Source organism: Lissotriton vulgaris, chromosome 2_1, assembly GCF_964263255.1.
Source record: "Lissotriton vulgaris chromosome 2_1, aLisVul1.2, whole genome shotgun sequence".
NCBI lineage: Eukaryota > Metazoa > Chordata > Amphibia > Caudata > Salamandridae > Lissotriton > Lissotriton vulgaris.
Genome location: NC_141687.1, coordinates 751,604,677 through 751,618,329, shown reverse-complemented (window position 1 = coordinate 751,618,329; position 13,653 = coordinate 751,604,677). Strand labels below are relative to the sequence as shown.

General features: G+C 42.3%; 1 protein-coding gene across 1 annotated transcript in view; it reads left to right on the top strand.

Moving 5' to 3' along the window:
* ABCC8 (ATP binding cassette subfamily C member 8) overlaps positions 1-13,653 on the top strand; it is a 1,237,886-nt gene that overhangs the window by 802,169 nt on the left and 422,064 nt on the right. Inside the window, exon 22 of the mRNA XM_086954145.1 lies at positions 5,466-5,603. Coding sequence (XP_086810271.1) covers positions 5,466-5,603 — 138 coding nt within the window. The remainder of the gene's footprint in view (positions 1-5,465; positions 5,604-13,653) is intronic.

Genomic DNA, 13,653 nt, shown 5'->3' with positions numbered 1-13,653 from the left:
TAAATACATTGGCTATATGTTCGGAAGATATAACATTTCTGTTTGAGCTGAATACAATTATTATGGTTCTGCTACATATATGGATGGCTTCTCATTAAGAAAAGTATAACTATCTACTATACTTGCCACTCGTGGAGATAACTTTTCTGCCTCAAGCCCCGTACCTGTCGTCCTCGCTACAGGAGTAGCCCCTGGATACTGCTCTAGTGCCGCTGGAAGTTGCAGACCAACGCGAGGCCGCAGAGGAGGGAGAGGCTCCGGCCCCGGGACTGCGAGGACCAGCATACACCATCTCCAGCTGGTCCTCTTCCCGTGAGAGCCGCACCCCCTCACAGTGCCCCGCCCCCAGCGGAGCGCTACAACTGCTCGCGGCACCCGCTTCGCGGGTGCCACTCGTGGAGATAACTTTTCTGCCTCAAGCCCCGTACCTGTCGTCCTCGCTACAGGAGTAGCCCCTGGATACTGCTCTAGTGCCGCTGGAAGTTGCAGACCAACGCGAGGCCGCAGAGGAGGGAGAGGCTCCGGCCCCGGGACTGCGAGGACCAGCATACACCATCTCCAGCTGGTCCTCTTCCCGTGAGAGCCGCACCCCCTCACAGTGCCCCGCCCCCAGCGAAGCGCTACAACTGCTCGCGGCAGCCGCTTCGCGGGTGCCACTCGTGAAGATAACTTTTCTGCCTCAAGCCCAGTACCTGTCGTCCTTGCTACAGGAGTAGCCCCTGGATACTGCTCTAGTGCCGCTGGAAATTGCAGACCAACGCGAGGCCGCAGAGGAGGGAGAGGCGCCGGCCCCGGGACTGCGAGGACCAGCATATACCATCTCCAGCTGGTCCTCTTCCCGTGAGAGCCGCGCCCCCTCACAGTGCCCCTCCCCCAGCGAAGCGCTACAACTGCTCGCGGCACCCGCTTCGCGGGTGCCACTCGTGGAGATAAGGCTGTGTCTTGGCCCCCTTTCTCTTCTCACTCTATACCAACGGCCTTGAAGAGTCCATGTTGAGAGGGGGGAGAGACCTCCCAAGAGTAAAAGAACGCCTGATCCCCGCACTGCTCTACGCGGACGACGCAGTCATTTTAGCTCGAACCCCGAATGAACTGCAGAAATCACTATCTAAATATGCAGATTTCATGGCCGCCTTGGACTTGCATATAAATGTGAAAAAAACTTTTGTGATGGTAGTCGGCGGAACAAGAAAACCTGTCAAGTCCATCTTTCTGAAAGATCAAAAAATTAAAAAAACCTCACAATACCCCTACTTAGGCATCATGATAGATGATGCCCTAAACTGGAAAGCGGCGGTAGAGGCAAGGAGACATCTTTTTAAACGAGCGATATTGGCACTAATGAATTTTTCAAAAAAACTCGGAAAAATATCTCCAGTAGAACTGCTACAGATTTATGCCGCAAAGTGCCAATCCATCGCATTATATGGCGCAGGGATCTGGGGGCACACAAATACTGTCTCCATACAAAAAGAGGAAAATATCTTCATGAGATTCCTTCTATCAACCCCACGAGGTACTTCCACCTATGCCTCACATGTAGAACTGGGAATCTCATATATTGAAGATCTCATCAAAATCCAACCTCTTATGCTTTGGAGGAGAGTCTGGCTGTCCGAAGAAAACACCTTGACAAAAAGCATCCTACAGGATACCATGGAGTTGGACCATGTCAATAAAATAGCTTGGCTCTCCTATATAAGACATTTCTTTTGTGATCTGGGTCTTGAACAATATTACCACAATCCAGAAAAACTAAAGGAAATGTCTAAAAAAGAACTAAAGCAAATTGCATTGAACCACTTGGATTCCCTGAGACTATCTTCGCTGATTACAAAAAAATCTGTCATGCACGCAATCACCATACAGCAGTCTCCGAAAATTCAGCCTTATCTGACTCTAGAAATCACCACGTACGAAAAAATGCCCCTAACAAGGTTCAGATTGAACCTATTTTTCAGATTAGTGACATTTCCGGAAAAAAATAACTGGAGAACTCAGATGGACCTGTGCCCTTGTGACGATCACTCACAACAGTCCACCATCCATACAATACTTTTCTGCAAGTTTTATCATACCCACCGAAAGACATGGCTTATCCCGTTATTAAAAAAATGGGGTTATAGACAATGTCGTCCAGCTATGTTGGCACTCCAATCTTTGGACTCTGAATGCACTGTGTACCATGTACTAAATTTTTTAAAGTGTATTATGAGACACAGAAATAATCTGTAAAAGCAAAGTACTAACTCATACCCTATGTAAATTGCCGGCAATTTGACCTTTTAACTGTATACTTAATTGTTATTTTTTAATGAATGTTTGTATAACTATGTCATCTTTTATGGTTTTGCAACTGCTAAAAAACCGAATAAAGATTATTATTATTATTATTATTACTATACTTGTTTAACATAAGGCACACAGATTTATACTATTAAGCACACCACGAGTGTTTTATGCAAAGGGATGGGGCACTCAATTATGCTGTTCCAAAAGTGAAATCTATATTCCAGGAGAAGTCAATAAACTTCTCATTTATTAATGAATTGCAAAGTTCTCTGACTTCGTCTCATTTAGTGAGAATAAGGGGTCATTTAGAGTTGGCAAACAATTCGAACTGCTCCTGCCTGACCAAAACGCGGCTCCCCCATTTCATTAGGAGGATGGATAACTATCCTTAGATGGCTTCATAGTCAGAGACCTCCTACATGATATCCTGACAGCTAAAAGGGCAGTCTGGTCACAGTGACGGTTTCCCCAGCCTATTTAGGAAGGGCCTTCTGTTACTAAAACTCCCTGACTGGGAGTGCAATGCAATCAATTAATGGTTCCCAGGTGCATGGAAAAAATGTCCTACCTGTAAAGGACATTTTTTTCATTCCTCAGCAACAAATCTCGACTTTGTGGGCTGTTTTTTTGGGAAAATAACAAATCTGTATTATAGAGTGTTTGTGTTTTATTAAAACATGTTGGTAACTATTAGGCACGTATTGTAGGATATATGTATAATTGCTTGTCTATGTCTTAAATGTAGTATTTTTCTGTGATGTAAAAAAATATATTTTACAACTAAAATGGAAACATTGGAATAATACCCAAGGGCCCGATTCACAGGACTAACTTAAGACAAAATCCTAAACTTACTACTTTGGTATTCACAGAAGGAATTTAGTTGTAGTAAAGTTAGAATTTTGTCTTAGGTCTGTATTAAGTCTGTCTTAAGTCTGTCATAAGTCTGTCATAAGTCTGTATTATCTTTGTCTTAACTTTGTCTTAACTTTGTCTTAAGTCTGTCTTAAGTCTGTCTTAAGTCTGTCTTATGTCTGTCTTAAGTCTGTCCTTAGTCTGTCTTAAATCTGTCCTTTGTCTGTCTTAAGTCTGTCCTAAGTCTGTCCTAAGTCTGTCCTAAGTCTGTCCTAAGTCTGTCCTAAATCTGTCCTAAATCTGTCTTAAGTCTGTCTTAAATCTGTCTTAAGTATGTCCTACTACTTTTGGTATTCACAGAAGGCATTTAGTAGTAGTAAAGTTAGGATTTTGTCTTAAGTTTGACTTAGGTTTGACTTAAGACAGACCTAAGACAGTCTTAAGACAAACTAAGACAAACTTAAGATAAACTTAGGACAGACTTAAGACAGTCTTAAGACTAAGTGTGGGCGCAAAATCCGTTCCGCTCGCGGATTTCGCGGATCTTTTGTAAATCCGCAATCCGCGAACTCCCGCAAATTTACCGAAAATCCGCGAATCCGCGAGCGGTGGATTTGGGGGGCAAAAGTTCAAGCCTTCAAGCTTGAAGTTGTAACTATTTTAGGATGGCGACGGCAAGCTGCCAGTGCCATCCTAAAATAGTTACTAAGTTAGCTTCAGTTAGCTTCAACAGGAAGCACTAATAGATAAAATAAAGCAGGTGCTCGATCACCTGCTTTTTTTTATCTATTAGTGCTTCCTGATGAAGCTAATTTAGTAACTATTTTAGGATGGCGCTGGCAGCTTGCCGGCGCCATCCTAAAATAGTTACAGGATGATGGATGAGATGGACATCTCACTCAAGGTACCCCTGCGCACATCGGTGCGATTGCATAGTAACACACACATGGCCGCTGGAACTAGTTGAAGCTCAAATGGAGTGACTCATTCATCAGCCCAAAAACAATCGTGAGCGTCGTCGAGGCTGGGCAGGTGTGTCTTCTTCCCAAATCTACCGTCGAAAATCAGCTGTAATGCTGGATAGAGGCCTTTGCATCCTTGACTTTCACGAGCGCAATCCTTGTGCTGTTCCTGTGACCAGGAGCTTCTTTCTCTTGATCTGCTGCTCTGATCGGTCTCTGACCTTTTATACACATAAGTGGCATGTTGTGAACTCGCATGGAAGCCCCGCCCGTTTGGCCCCGCTCACAGACTCGCGGTGTGCACCGTCTTCCCGCCATTTACCCACTATGATGGACAGCTCACTCAAGGGACCCCTGCGCCCTTCGGGGCGATTGCATAGTAACACACACATGGTCGCTGGAACTAGTTGAAGCTCAAATTCAGTGACTCATTCATCAGCCCAAAAACAATCGTGAGCGTCGTCGAGGCTGGACAGGTGTGCCTTCTTCACAAATCTACCGTCGTAAATCAGCTGTGATGCTGGATAGAGGCCTTTGCATCCCCCCATTTAAAAAAAGTCCGCAAAATCCGCGAATCTGCAAATTCGTGGATTTTGCAGATCCGGAAATCCGCAAATCCGCAAATTCGCGGATCGTGAATCCGCGAAATCCGCTCATGCTTACTTAAGACAGAATCAAGACAAACTTAGGACAGACTTAAGACAGACTTAAGACAAAACTTTACTACTATAAATGCCTTCTGTGAATACCAAAAGTAGTACGTTTAGGATTTTTTCTTAAGTTAGTTCTGTGAATCGGACCCCAAGTATCTGCACCTATTTCGGCCCTATCTGCAATGTTTATAATTGCTTCTGATTTCTAAACTATCTTTTATATTAAAAAAATGGCTCTCTCAGTTAAACACTCACTGCTGATATCTCCTCCGATCTGAAGGCCACGAGTTTGAATCTTCACTAGGCCATCTCAGTCTTGTATCCTGCGGAGGAAGTCTATTTGAGTACCATTAAACTGGGTGATTTCAACATTTGTAATGTACAGTGCTCAGAAATGGTAGAAATGAGGTATGAAACAGAAGTTCAAGTCCTTTACAGCCAGAAAGGCTGGAAATGGACTTGGATTAAAAGCAAGTTATTATTAAAACTTTGTTTTCGTGCAATACATATGAAAATTGATTTTCACAAACGGGACAAGTAAAGACAAGGCTCATTGTATTACTTTTGGTAACTAGATAACTCTAAGGTGCTCTGAAAGTACGGCATACATAACATAATGGATACACTTTTTGTTAGCTTTATGCTTACGAAAAATGTACAATCTAACCAGCTCAATAATATTTATTTTTCATTTATGGATTAGGATGACCCTTTTTCTGCACTAGACATCCATCTCAGCGATCACCTTATGCAAGATGGTATCCTGAAAATGTTAAGAGAGGAGAAGAGGACCACTGTCTTAGTGACACACAAGCTGCAGTACCTGCCACATGCAGATTGGGTAAGAGAGATGTAACCTATTGCGTTGGTAATGAGAGCATAGAGAGTTGGTTTATAGCGCTGAGATTGGCCCAATTTATTATTTGATATCCTGTTGTCAGTAAGTGTTGCCAAGTATTGCTGCCTTCAGAGGAATCCATACACTGTATCAAAATAGTAAGCATCCAATAAATATGTGCAAGAGGTGAAGGTGGGGGACAAGTGCAGTTCAAGAGAATTAGAGATCGAACCAATTTGAGATTGAACAGCTACCCTCCCAAATTCTCCATCAGACTTTCACAGTTACGGCGAAAACACTGTGTAGCTCTCACACAATCCACATAAGAACTCAATCTTCACTTTCTCATTCAGGAAACAAGCAAAAGCTCATCTTTGAAATTTTTTCTGAACTGAGGTGAAACCTCCTTAAAACATTGACACTTTGTCTGTCATATCTCCTGCCTTCCTGTTCACGATGGTTTAATACAGATTATTATTCTCTATAAAGGGCCCCAAGATCATCGATGCACAGAAGGTATAGAAAGCTCTTAAATAAGAAATAAAATGAAAAAAACTATTCAATCCTGTGCAGATTTATGGATTATTTAATAGTCGATAAATAGATTGTTATGTGGATGGATGGATTGCTTTAGGTACTTTGCTGTGGAGACTTTCTCTTCGCACTGGTCTAACTAAGCAACCACTACTTGAAGGGAGTAACCAATAGTGATGAGAATCATGGAAGAGAAAGTGGTCAGATTCTTAGTTAATTGATCAGCCATTGTCATTGCTCAGGGCTAAAGGAAAGGCATTTCTTAATTTGGGAACTAGAACAATCTTCCTTCATACCCTTTTCCTTTCTATCTGGAATCGTGGGGTGCTGAAAAGTTTGAGGGTCTTAAAACAATATCTCTGCCTTTTTTGTGTTGGTCAATCCCAGCTCACTAGATATGCAGTGTGGGTGCGATGTGGCTCCTTTGTGTTAATGAAAGAACCTTACACTTTGTTGTAACTTTAAATGTACACCAGATCAGTTAACAAAAACTTCCCTTTTCCGAATGATTAGTGCACAATATGCTCTTTAGTTTCTGCCTTAAGAATTTGGGATAAGTGCTGTTTGTTACGTTCAGTACACTGACTATTAGGTTAATCTTTTCTAGTTTGAACAGCTGAACACTCAACATTACCTCTAACATGGGCCAGAATGAGATGAATAAGAGATTGCTAGGTTTGGCGTAGAAATAAAGCCAATTCTGACAGCTGATATTTGGGTTTGAAGTATAACCTCGTGCCAAATAATATTCCTGCATTTCTCAAAAGGGCAATGATGGTTTTGAGGTCAAAAAGGAATGTAAAGAATACTCACAATACATTTTTCCTATATCATTTGGTGCTGACAAATGATTTCAATTTTACTGTAATTTGCATACCACCAGCTATACACCTTACATGGTCGTATGATCTCAATTTGCTCAAACAAAATGGCACAAAGTAAGTACCGTGAGGCATTTAAAGTTCCTACCATTCGTTCGGTCAATTCAGAGAAGAGAAAAGTGGATACCCATGGTGATATCACCTTCAAAGTGTGTTGCTGGTTGAATGGTTAATAGGACAAGAGACAGACAATGATAGGCCCCCGTTCAGCATTACCAGACTCACATTCTTCTTTCTGAAAATTCTAAGCTGAGGAGTAGCTGCAGACTTCTTATTAAGGCATACGCACTATCAATAACTGCACTCAAGTATGGGACTACAATAACCCCAATAGAAATTACATTTGGAATTACAAAATCATTGTAGTGCCTGAAGGTGTTCACAATATCATTCCCCAAGGACAAAGCTGTGAAGGACTGCCTTGGATCTGGATTTGGGGAGTCCCTTCTTGGGGATTTTGCTATGTAGAACCTATATGCCAGACTCAATGCACAAACAGTATTCCACACCCCCCTAAGAAGTAGTGACAGTGCCAATCTAAGCTGCCTATACATAATGATGTGGCTGCTCAGCATTTTGACTTGGTGCTATAAATCTCTCACTATGTTGCTACTCCCACAACATTGCACAGTCTTGAAAGGCAAGTCCTGTGTTACTGCCTAGATCTGAACACCTCTTCTTCTATCTCCTCTTCTCACCACCACTCATACTCTTAGTTACAGCACTGAATTCTCAGTAGACCATCATCAAGACTTCACCTTTTGCCTTGCCAGAGATATTTCTACATTCCATTACATACGATGCTAAATACAGTTGAAGGCCTCCCTTTCAGATGCTCTTTGCCTAAGCTGACCTCTCTGTCTACCAGACGCAGTATCTTCTTTTAAGACCATCAATGGAATGAGTTAAAACATGTCATCTATCACCAGCAATCACAATAGACATGAACATGGCTGACCATGGAAAACCTTGGGATGTGGACAGGTGTCAAAACAAATTGCTGTGCTGTTGTGAACTCCTGGGAAAAGCCTGCTCTGAAATTGACCTTGTCCCATCCTACTGCCACCTAGAGGTGTATCCATATTGTGGCTAAGTGGGTTCTATCCATTTTAGTCCACTCAAATGTTTCACTTTTGATCATCCATTTTTTAGACCTTTACTGTTGAGTAAGTCTCCCTAACTGAATCTCACACACAGTCATTTCATGTTATTAAGAGTGACCATGTTTCCTGCATGTATCTGCCTTTTAAGGTAAGGCCTCTGCAGTGCAACAAGGATAAGGGGCACTGGGCCGGTTACATATGAACATGTGTGCTCACACATCTGTGCACATGTGCGGACTGAGCGGGTTCAAACTGGTGACTGTGCACTGGTAACCTGGCACAGAAGGGACCATGCCGGGGTAGGCACTACTTGGGGTAGGCCTTATAATATTAGTGAGTATTAAAAAATAGCTTAATAGGGTTTACTGGGAAACCTGTAGCGTCACTGTAAGTGAATCTGCCTTAAAGTGAAGTTTCCCTTCACTTGGGCCTACATAGTTCAGCGAGATGTCAAACTGGGGTGAAATATTCACAAAGAGTTTCATTATGTAGGTTCTAATAAAATATGTTGGTCATCCAGAATTATATTTCTCTGACTCAGCTCAGTATCAGATTCAGGGACTTTTGTCCTCCTGCTAGACCAAGTGGATTACTCTGCTCTCCAGCAGATGGAAAAAAGGCCTCCCCACACAAAAGGAGCAATTATCATTGATTGATGAGTGCCAGAGAACGAAAAGAGTGGAAAATCTTTTGGTAATTAGCTGTCACACCGCACCTGGTTTGGGATAGCCCAGACTCACTGAACAAAGGAGGAACCTCAAACATTTGGAGGGGCTCCCCTTTGATGTATTGATGGGAAGTCATCTGAAAGTGATGTTAGGGATGGATCTTAGGCCCTCAGAGGATCTCTTCACATAGAAAACTTGACAGCTCCATATTGGACCGTCCCAGAATAATGTGCAGGGGGTTTGAGGCTTGGGGTCCAGGGATGATGAAGCATTCTACGATTAGCCAGAGGTGCCTGGTATCTAGAACTTTCTACCCACACTTAAAAACCCCTGCACAAGGGAGAATTAGAGATCAAGACCCTGAACCTGGATGGCATTGGTGGGTAACTCCATGGAAAGCAAAATGGAGAAGCCAACCAATGCCTCTGGTGGACTAAGGGCTTTGTTACAGGGCCAGTAGTGTTCTCCCCTTCACACCCACTAAGGACCAGTGGGGAAGATCTGGTGGGGGAGCCAGTACAATTAGCTCCTCCACACAATGTTCGCCTGCTTGACGCCAGGAGACCTGATGAGTATCGTTCTGGTGGCTAGGGCTCACCACCAGGAGTTACATGAGCAAAAGACCTTCAAAATCGGCCTAACAGGCCTGAGTAATGTGTCCTAGAAGATTTTCTTATTTAAACTTGACTGACAGGGCGATGTTTATTTTGAATGCGGACATTTTGCCGTCTGCACTAAACAGTGCTGCAGTTGGAGGTGGCAAAATAGCTCTGGGCAGGAGTGAGAGGGGAGAAGGAACACTTGGTGGGGGGCACACTCATAGTAAAAACTACATTCGCTGCAGGGCAAGCACGGGCATCAAGAATGTGTCAGGGATTGACCTGCTTTGAAAAGTTTGCAAATCAGACCTAGCTCCCTGGGGTCAGAGTGAACCCATTCATATATATTTCATATGGGGAAGAGGCATATGTGGGGCAACCCCTCAAAGGCTCTTTCAACCTTGGCACTTCATGTGTGAGGCCTGGCACAATGTAGACTGAGGCCCTAGGAGCCATCCTGGGGCCTTCTGCTCTAGGTACTCATGACTGAGGGGTGCAGGAAGGCCAGCACAAGGTAAAACCCAACCATGACCACGCAGCTGCGAAACTGACACGCACAGATTCTGCACTAGCATGGGAGAGTGTTGGCCGGGCAAGGAAGCAGCTTGGCCTGTAGGAATGGGCTCCAACGCTTCCCCACTGTAATTTCATGGTTTATTGTACAGTTACTTAAAACCTTTACAAAAATATGTCTCAATAATACAAATTTAAAACAAACAGCCGAAAAAAGAGATTTAGAATATATTTTAAGGACATTAACATGTGTCACTGTGCACCCAAGGTATTTATTTAGGGCCTAAAAAGAATCAAGTGCACCTAATTGGTACAAGTCAAGACGAACAGATTGAGAGTTGGCGTAGTAAACAGTTATAAGTACATTGTGGTTAGCCTTTAGGCTCCTACAGGGGTTAGATAAAAGCCTTTAGAAACTAGAGTACCAGGCAGGCTGCCGATGTTAGTCTAGAGCTAGCAGCAAAGGAAAGGAACTGATCGTTATTAGTAAGGTACTTTGTGTCAAGCAATCTCAATTGATCAGTGAAAATTTGCATCAAAGGAGAAAAGGCTATAGATGTTAGTTGGACACCAAGCAGCAAACCAAGAAAAGGAGACAAATGCAAGCATGTAATATGGCTGTGCCTACTCTGGATCCCTCTAACTGAATAGTATTCTTGGTAATTAAGGCAACAGACTAAAAGAGTGCTACCAAACGATGTAGTGGTCGAAGCATCATAAAGCTGTATCAAATTTATTATAGGTGGCCCTTGCATATCATTCAGTTTTGGAGACCTAAACAGAGACTGAAAATGCAGGACAGCCAAATATTGATCCAAGATTACGTTGGGAAAAAGGTGATAGCATTCTGCATAGCATTCATGTTGGCTGGCAGAGAAAATATAAAAAGCAAGGCTGCAGAAGCAGCAGTGAGAGCTCCTGCCCCCAGTAACTTCAGTCATTGAGAACGCTGAGTACAATTACACAAATTTTACTACATAACAATATATAATCGCTCTAAAAAATAAACCTGAAAATGCATATTAACTTAAAGGTTAGAAATATGTGTCTTTATTTAACTTGCAAACATGAAAAATGGTGTTTATTTTCTGCATAAAGTTTTCATCCCTATTGTTCTCCACTTGCTGGGCACACTATTCATTTGTCCTTCTTTGTATCTTTAAGTAAATAAATGCTTTTGATAAAATAGTGATTTAGTGTTAAAATCGAACTCTAGGGCTTGAATTTTTCTGAATTGTGCTGTGTCCTGGAAAATGTATTTCATCTGTGCTCACACACTCCATATGACGTCACTGTACTTAGATTGTTTTCTTTGCTATATATGCATAATGAACAAGTGTATTCCTATGCTTGCTCTAGCTTACATTTAGTGATCTGACCAGGGCACATCTGAATTAGAATTTTCCATTTCACAGAGCAGCTTATTGTTATACAGTGAGAAACCATACAGTCAGCAGAGTAGGCTTGCAAAAGGTTCTTATGAGAACTTTCGTATTTGTATTTTTTTGTAAAAAGTTGTAGCCACTTCTAACTGACTTCATGTTGGCGTGGATGTTTATTGTGGGAATTGAGGGCAAACATGGCCGGCTATCAAACGACCTCTCACTATTGGACGGTGATGACGACATTCAACTGTTTTTGCAACATGTTTAGCTGCTTTCCATTTAGTATGTGTTCTTAGCTAGAGAGCTCCAGACTCTTTCCATGCATCCCTAGCCTGACATGCCCATTGGCACTTTGATGTGATACCCCAATTTGCCATAAAGTACTGTTTGTAGTGATGTCTTTATTTTCTTCTTGTGATTCATTTCTTCTCTCTTTTCACAAACACAAACAGTTCATCTGGGTGAGTTTAAGTCGGCACCTTTTGTCTTGCCTTGTGTGGTTCCGCAAGGCTCTTCATTGAGCCCCACGGTTTTTAACATTTATGTTTACCCCTCTGATTAGAAGTTTTGATTTAATCCGTACTTCCTATGCCAATGAAACCCAGTTGGTGATTTCAACCGTGGACAAGGACGTCAATTACTCCCTTAAATTACATGACTGTATGATCGCACTGAGCAACTGGATGAGTAGACACTGCTTTAAGCTGAACTCAAACAAAACTGAGGAGGTGGTGTTTGGAAACCTCACTCCACCGTGAATGCCAGCTTGGTGGCCAGATACCCTTGACCCCCTTCCCACACCAGTAACCAAGGCAAAAAATCTGGGGGTCATCATTGATGAGAAACTTAATTTTAAATCTCAGGTCTCTAAGGTTGTGTCCTCCTCATGCCTTACAATCAGAACACTACGCAGATTCTCCCTTTCATACCCCAGAAAAACAGTAATGACCTCCCTGGTGTTATCAAAGGTGGATTATTGTAATGGTCTATATATTAATCTGCAATCCAATTTACTCAGAAGATTGCAGGCGGTACAGAATGCCGCAACCAGATTAATCCTGGACATTCCCAAATTTCAGTCCATTAGATTAGGTATTCAGGAATTGCACTGGCTACCAGTGGGTCAGCGTGTGAAATTCAAGGCTCTCTGCACTGCTCATAAAGCGCTGTACAGAGAAGGTCCACAATTCCTCTGGGACTTTTTCAGTTGATACTCTCCCAATAGACCGCTGTGCTTAGCTACTGCCAACTTGATGCCCACCCATAGATTTAGAAGGATGACTTGGGGTGGGAGTTTCAGCTACAATACCATCAAGGAATGGAACTCCCTTCTACCTTATTTTAGGATGACTGCTTCTCTTCTTGAATTAGGAAACTACTCAAGACGTGGCTGTTTAGAATTTAGCTTCTTAACCTTAGGAATCTACTCATGGTGTGGCTTTTTTAGAAACTAGCTCTTCCTGACAGTTTGTAGAACCGGAAGCGCCTAGACACCTACGGATATTAGTGCACTATACATGTTATAATAACACAACATAACATAGACTGTTGCTACTGCAATTTTCAGGAGATCTTGGCTAAGTCTCCAGAACAACCCTTTATGGGGAGTTTGTTCTTCCTCTTATTTATCTTAATCTGCTCTGAAATTTACTTGCTATTTTCAAGATATAACTCTTTATGGTTTCTTGTTAGGATAGAATAGGTCCTTTAGTTTAGAATAAGGGCGATCACCTGCATGCAAAATTCTGTTTTTATTTCTCTATGCTCGTTCTGACCAATTTTATCTCTCATTAATTCTGCAAACAATTTGCCTCTAATTTGAATAAAAGAACAAAAATACCAACTAATCTACTAAATGAAAGAATACATTTTTAAAACTTCACCAACTCTCTCTATTGACTGATCATCAAATTTAATTATTGATGTCTTTTGATGTGCAATGCTCCATTTGAAAACAGTGGCAAAGAGCCATTGGCAGAGAAAGGTGTGGATATTCCAGGTTCCATAAGTGATTTGTAAGGTAGTAGCATTTGTGGAAATGTTTGAGAGATTTCCATGCTAGCAATGTTGACTGGTGACTAGGCATTCCATGTAGTGTTAATTTATGAGCCCTAGTAAATGGAAGTGCGAAGTGCTTGGGCACCCATTAAATATCCCAAAAGTACTTCAAATGTTTGGCGGCAGCTCAACAGTGAGGTGAGGGATTTTGAGGGCCCACTCAAGCCAACAATGGCATTAACATTTAGTATGGTATGCAATGGATTCGGACCTGTGGTTTCAGTATGATAAGCGTGGAATGTCTCAAGAGTACTTCAAATGTTTATTGCAGGTTCGCAGAGATATGACCGGTTTTAGGGGCCTGATTCAGGG